Below are 6,000 nucleotides of genomic sequence, written 5' to 3'. Positions count from 1 at the left end.
CCAGTAACGTGGCAATGCTTCTTCAAGGGTGAAGTCGTCATGGGCAATTCATCCCTTTTATCAGCTGCAAAGGTTGTTTCTTCTGCACATCTGTCACATCATTCTCCTCTGGTCTGCTTTCTGTGTCTGTCTGAAGCTCAAGAGGAAACACATACAGAGAAAACACTGTGTGCTTGCATGGATCAGCAGGAAATAAACACACTTGGTGGAAATATCTCACTTTGGAAAGTCCACTTTATAGTCTTTATTAATGCAAGAAAGTCAAAAGTGTTTAACTTGCTGTCCTGTTTTCAGATGTTACATGCTATGCCACAATCACTAAGCAGTACTTACAACGTGGTGCTCCATAGCTCTCTTATTTGCACATGATTATGTAGAAGGTCTAGGCAGTTTCCTGAAATTTTGTAATAGAAAGTTGCTAAAAGCTGGGAAAAGATGTGTATCAGGACCCTCCACATGGTGGTGGTGACACAAGTGTTTTTCTACATTCTTCCATGAAAGCCTTTACCCAGACCCAAGGAGCTTGGGCAAAGCTCCTTATTGCCTACCCTGACCCTTGCAAAATCAACTGCTGTGGCCACATTAATAAAGCAGCTACTCACCTTTTAATGTGCTTTTCAACTCTACTATTGGGATGGGAGCTTTCTCCCTGAATGAAGTGAGCAGCTCCACTGCCAGAATAATCACTGCCATAAATTAATATGGACTGCAGCCACATCCATCTGTGCTGTGATTTCGCCCCACCACCCATGCTTGGAAGGGGCCTGTACCTCCTAAGTAATTCTTTACATTCCACTTACTGCATTCTCCATTGCAGTCTTTACTAATTTCTCATCTTGTTTTACTCCCTGTTGTCTTCTGTGTTAAAAAAATATTGCACAAGGGCTGAAAACCTGTGGTAACCTCTGTACTGCAGCGTTAGGTGCTTTCTGCCTTTAACAGGGAATAGTTGTAACTTACATGAAGAATCTTGGATCAGAGGACTGTGAAAATAGAGATTATTATGATTTTTACAAGCTTTTATTTGGATACAGGCAGGTTGGTCTTAGTCACTTTTCTTAAATAAGCGCGTTTGTTGTTATTAATAATAATATCTTGGCCTTGCTGTCAGTGGGAGAAGGATGAATGAGAAATCCTGGCCAAAGACATTGCATAAACCCATCATCTTAAAACACCAGGTACCGTATTTACCCAGAGCAGCAAGGAGATATGAAGGCAACGCAAAAACCCACCCAGGGACCGGCACGCGCCTGTGGGTGGCTGGTGGCCCCCTGCAAGCCAGTGGGGACAGCCTGGTGGGAGGCTCCCTCCTCGCCCTGCCGCACTGGAGGCCGCTCACAGGCAGGGGCAGGGAATGCTCCTGGTCGTAACAAAACCTTTCAGACCAGATAAGGTTTGGGGTGAGTTATGGGTAAAACATGCTTGTATGAGTGAGACCATACAGGAGCTGGGACCAGGAAGAAATTTTCGTTTAGGCAAAGACTGGCTGGAACTGGAAGCTTCTTTTCCTTCCTTCCCTCTAAGGTGTGGGTCTTGGTCATAGCCTTGGCTCCCTGCAAACATATTCAGTCTCCCTGCTGTTGTAGGGACATGCAAAATTGTGGGTTTTGTGGTTTTTTAAATACTCTGGGTCCCCCTGTTTTGCTGATGGGCACCATTAGCATCGCTCTTCTATGCAAAGATGAGCCTGAAATGTGCAGAGGAGTTTTGGGAAGCACTTTTTGACCTAGATGGGTAGGGTCTGAGAAGGTGGGTATCTTGTCTGGACTAAAAGTCTATTACACTATTTCTGGTGGGTGCAAGAAATGGGGTTTGAGGTCCCAAACGGTCCCTTTGAGTCCTGTGTCTTTGAATATCAACTGTCTGGTGTCTCTGCTGGATTCCCCGCCAACAGAGCCTGGATGGGGTGGCAGGACATGACTGTGGGACTTCCCAATGAAGAAGAGGTTAGAGGTCTTGTGAAAGAGTAAGAAACAAAGGAGAGAGAGGCATGACAAGTGTAAGATAAAGAAATGGAAGAAGGAGGTGACTAAGGTCAGGCTTCCAAGTGGAGACATTACCTTTTTGCTGTCCTTTACTGCATGTCCCCTTGTTGGTAAGTGACACACACAGCTTGTAGAGGAAAGCCGTGCACTGGCTGCACTAACAGTCCTGGCTGCTCTGGATACTAAGCAGCTGGAAACAAAGAAAATTGCCTAAAATTCACCAGCATGCTCCCTATCCAAATCCCGGCAACTTCAGAGCATGCTAGCCTGAGCCCCGAAATCCACTGACAGATTAGCTACCCCTACACTCCCAAGCTTATTTAGGGAATTATCTCTTGGAGATTAAAAAAGTGAAGAGGCACTGCTGGCAACTGGTACAGCAGCAAGGCGGCAGAGGCAGCCGGCATCCCCTCCTCTCACAGTGGTGGGAGCCCATCACCCCCTTCCCCTGCCACCTTCTTTCTTCTAAAGTAAGAGAGCTGGCTACATCTGGCAGCCCCCCAAAACCAACTGGCTGACTTTCCATGGATGCTGGGCAGAGGAGGCATGAGCCGAGGTGTGTTTGCTCCTCCAAAGCCCCTCTGGCACGGCTGGCGAGCTCTCCATGAAGGGAAGCAGGAGCGCATGTCCTGTTGGCAGCAGTTTTGCCAGCGAGCCTGCACAGCTTTTGCCTGCATGAGATTTTGGCATGAGGAAATTATATTATTAGTTCGTCACTTTTACAAGCACTGAAATTTATGGAGGAGGCACAGATGTTAAAAAAACCCAAAACAAACAAATATCCAAAGCTGAAAAATAAATAACCCAGCTAAAAAGGAAGCCTTGGAGCCAGACTGACTCCTCGGCAGCCGCTGCGGAGCTCAGTTTCCACAGCAGTGGTGCAGGATCCCGCCAGCCGGAGTGACGGTGGGAGCTGCCCTGTCCCCCATGCCACGCACCGCTGATCCCTTTCGTCTTTACAGCAGGATCATGTCACCGTACGTCTCTCCATCGAAGCCAATGAGGGACATGGCCTTGTTCCACCCCTAGTGAGGCACAACCCAGTAACACGGGACGCTGCAGCAAAGTTTTGCTGGTGGCAGTGAATTCAGGCTCGGTGCAGAGCCAGTGGAAAAGGCAGGTTGGGCAGATGGCAAGGATGTCCCCTGGGCCACCACGCACGGGCTCTCTGTCAGCTGGGTGGGAGGTGGGCCAGCAAAGCAGCCTGCACAGACATAGGGCAGCTGCGTGGTGCCGTCCATGTGGCTCACACCTCCACGGAGGGAACCTTTCCCTCTGGCACTGAAACCAATCCAGGAGGGAGCCCCTGGACAGTGCCAGTTTTGCACTTCAAAAATGCTGGCAGGTAGGCTCTGCTTTCTGATTACATCATGTCACTACCGCTCACTGGGGCCGTCTCTGAGCATTGGTTGGGATCCAGCAGCAGCGTGGTAGATGCTTTAAACCCTGGTAGATTTGCTCCTGTCTCCTGAGGCTTTGGTCCCTCTGCCAGACCTGCTTTGTTAAAAATGTATTTTTTTTTATGAATTATTCTACTTTCCAGTGTTGAGTGTTCAGCTGCTTGTTCCCCTTGTGGTCCTCACTGAGTTTGCTCCTCTTTCTGGGGTGAAGGATCTGAGCACACACTCCTGGGAGGATGAAGTCCCCTCCTAGGGACCTGCCCTCCCCAGGGACCCTCACACTGTCCTCCCTAAGCTGCAGAGCCCACCTCCATAGAGTACACACAGAGGTGTGTGCATGTGTATTGTTTTGAAGATGGTGGAGGAGAAGGTTTAAGTAAAAATCTCACTTTTCCCCAGCAGTGGGTGCAGGTAGAGCAGAGGCAGGGACCAGGTCAGAGGGGCAGGGTCTGGGGCAAAAGGGCAGGGGCTGGAGCAGAGGGACAGAGGGATGGGGCAAAAGGATGGATGGAGCGATAGAAGCAGCGCGACAAGGGTTGGGGCCGAGGGACGGAGGGAGCAGGGGCAGGGACTCAGGTGTTGGGGCGGGGAGCGGGAGCCGGGGCCGGCACAGTGGCAGTGGCGGGGGCTGGGGCCCGGGAGCAGGGACAAGGGCAGTAGCCCTGGCGAGGACGCAGGGGCAGGGACGCGGCAGGGGCCGGGAGCCGGCGGCAGACAAAGGGCGGGCGGCAGAGCCCCGCTCGCCGCCCGCGTCCCCGCAGCGGCAGCACCGCACCCCGGCGCGCAGAGCGAGGAGCGGGAGGAGCGGGCGGCGGCGGCGGAGGAGGCGGAGGAGGAGGAGGAGGGGAGGGACCTTCCCCTCCCTCCCACCCCGACACCGGGGGAAATAAATTATTCCCAGCCCTCGCACTCCCAGCTCCGTGCCCCGCACCCCGGCAGCGGCAGGCGGGGACGGCGCAGCCTTCGGCGGGCGCGGAGGGGCCGCCCCTGCCCGCGCTCGCCCCGCTCCGCGCCCCGCGCCCGCCTCCCCACGAACTCCCGCGGGCCGCGGCGGGGGGCAGCGCCCGCCCCGGCCCGTCCCGCCCCGGCCCGCCCCGTCCCGCGCGGAGCGGAGCGGAGCGGCGCGGCGGCCCCGCCGTGCCCTGGATGCCCCAGCGGCGCCGGCGGCAGCAGCATGGAGCGGCGGCGGGGCGTCCCCGGGGGCTGGCCCTGCCTGCTGGCCGCCCTGGGTGCCCTGCTGGCGGCGGGCCGGGCGGCCGCCCCCCGCGCCCGCTTCTCGCCCTTCTTCTTCCTCTGCACCCACCACGGCGAGCTGGAGGGCGACGGCGAGCAGGGCGAGGTGCTCATCGCCCTGCACATCGCGGGCAGCCCCGCCGCCTACGTGCCCGGCCAGGAGTACCACGGTAGGTGCAGCTGCCCCGCCGTGCTCGGCGCTGCGCTTCCCGCTGCGGCTGGCGGCCCCGGGCGCGGGGCGCGGGGCGGGGGGGGGGGGGGGGGGGTCCCACACCCCGGAGCGGCACCGGGGCCCCGCAGCCGCGCAGGGAGCGGGGCCGGGGGCGGGGAGCGCCCCTGGACGGGGAAGCGCGCGGCCGTGTGCCCTGCCCCAGGCCGTCCGCCCCGGCGAAGGGCTCCTCGGGGCTCCCCGGCCGTGCGGGACCGCCCTCACCTGCCCCGGGGTCGGGGAGCCCTGCCGACCCCTGCCCGGCGCGGCTCCTGCGGGGCGCAGCCCCGAGCCGGAGAAAATTCCGAGTCCCCTCTCCTTAACGGGCCCGGGGCCGGACCCAGAACCTCCCAACTTGCGGAAAGTCCGTCCCTTTCCCGCTCCAGCGGCTTTCGGAGCCGGCTGGCAGCGAGCGCACCCCCCGCTCCTGGGCGGCCGTGGGGTGCCGCCGCTGGCGGCTGCCGCTGCCAGCGAGACGCGTCCCCGCAAGGCCGGGCCGGGCCGGGCCGCCGGCACAGCCGCTCCCCGCGGGGGGACGCGGGAGCCGCGACGGGAGCGTGGGCCGGGCGCTCGCAGGCGGCCTTGAGGGTGGGAAGGTCGTGCCCAGAAATAAGAAACCACCTGCTTTCTGTAAACGCCCAGGCTGACGAGAATTAAACGGGGTAGGCGAAGTTGTTCACGCAGGTAGGGGCTTCGCCTTCGAGCTGTGTTGGGCGACGGGCACGGCCCAGGGCTCGCCGCGGCCTCGCGGGCAGGTGCGGGGCTCCTGCCGTGGGAACGAAACCGCGTCCGGCTGCGGAGTGCGCCTGTAAACCAGCAACCGTGTGTTCCACAGCCTTATCACCATTCCTCTGCATAGAAAACTTTCATGTGTGAAACATTTTAAAATTAATAACCGTGGAAGACCACTTAAAGGTATACTCACTAACCCTTCTCTCTTTGTGTCTGCTTCAAGTTTCGCGGTGCTACGTAGTAACAGCTAATTCTGCAGTAAACATTAAAAAGTCAGGAAAATTAGAAAGAAATATTATTTAAGCACCTTGCTCCCAAAAAGACTCTATGTAACGGTCCCTGGCTAAAGATGGAATTAAATTTCAGACTTTGATACATTCCAGCTCAGAATTTAAGTTTTAGGTGAATCATAGAATCGTTGAGTCCATGTGAATATTCTGAT

At 56.9% G+C, this 6,000-nt stretch overlaps 1 protein-coding gene across 2 annotated transcripts in view; it reads left to right on the top strand.

Annotated features, from left to right (window-relative positions):
- Positions 1-4,291: 4,291 nt before the first annotated feature.
- The window catches only part of RELN (reelin), a 297,184-nt gene continuing 295,475 nt past the window's right edge, over positions 4,292-6,000 (top strand). Inside the window, exon 1 of one of the 2 annotated variants that reach the window (XM_064444504.1) lies at positions 4,292-4,788. In XM_064444504.1, the coding sequence (XP_064300574.1) occupies positions 4,560-4,788 (229 nt within the window). In that variant the 5' untranslated portion in view covers positions 4,292-4,559. The remainder of the gene's footprint in view (positions 4,789-6,000) is intronic. The other variant, XM_064444494.1, reaches the window with a different exon arrangement.

The sequence above is a fragment of the Phalacrocorax carbo genome, chromosome 1 (assembly GCF_963921805.1).
Source record: "Phalacrocorax carbo chromosome 1, bPhaCar2.1, whole genome shotgun sequence".
Lineage (NCBI taxonomy): Eukaryota > Metazoa > Chordata > Aves > Suliformes > Phalacrocoracidae > Phalacrocorax > Phalacrocorax carbo.
Note: the sequence above shows the minus strand (reverse complement) of the source record. Positions and strands in the feature narration are given on the sequence as shown.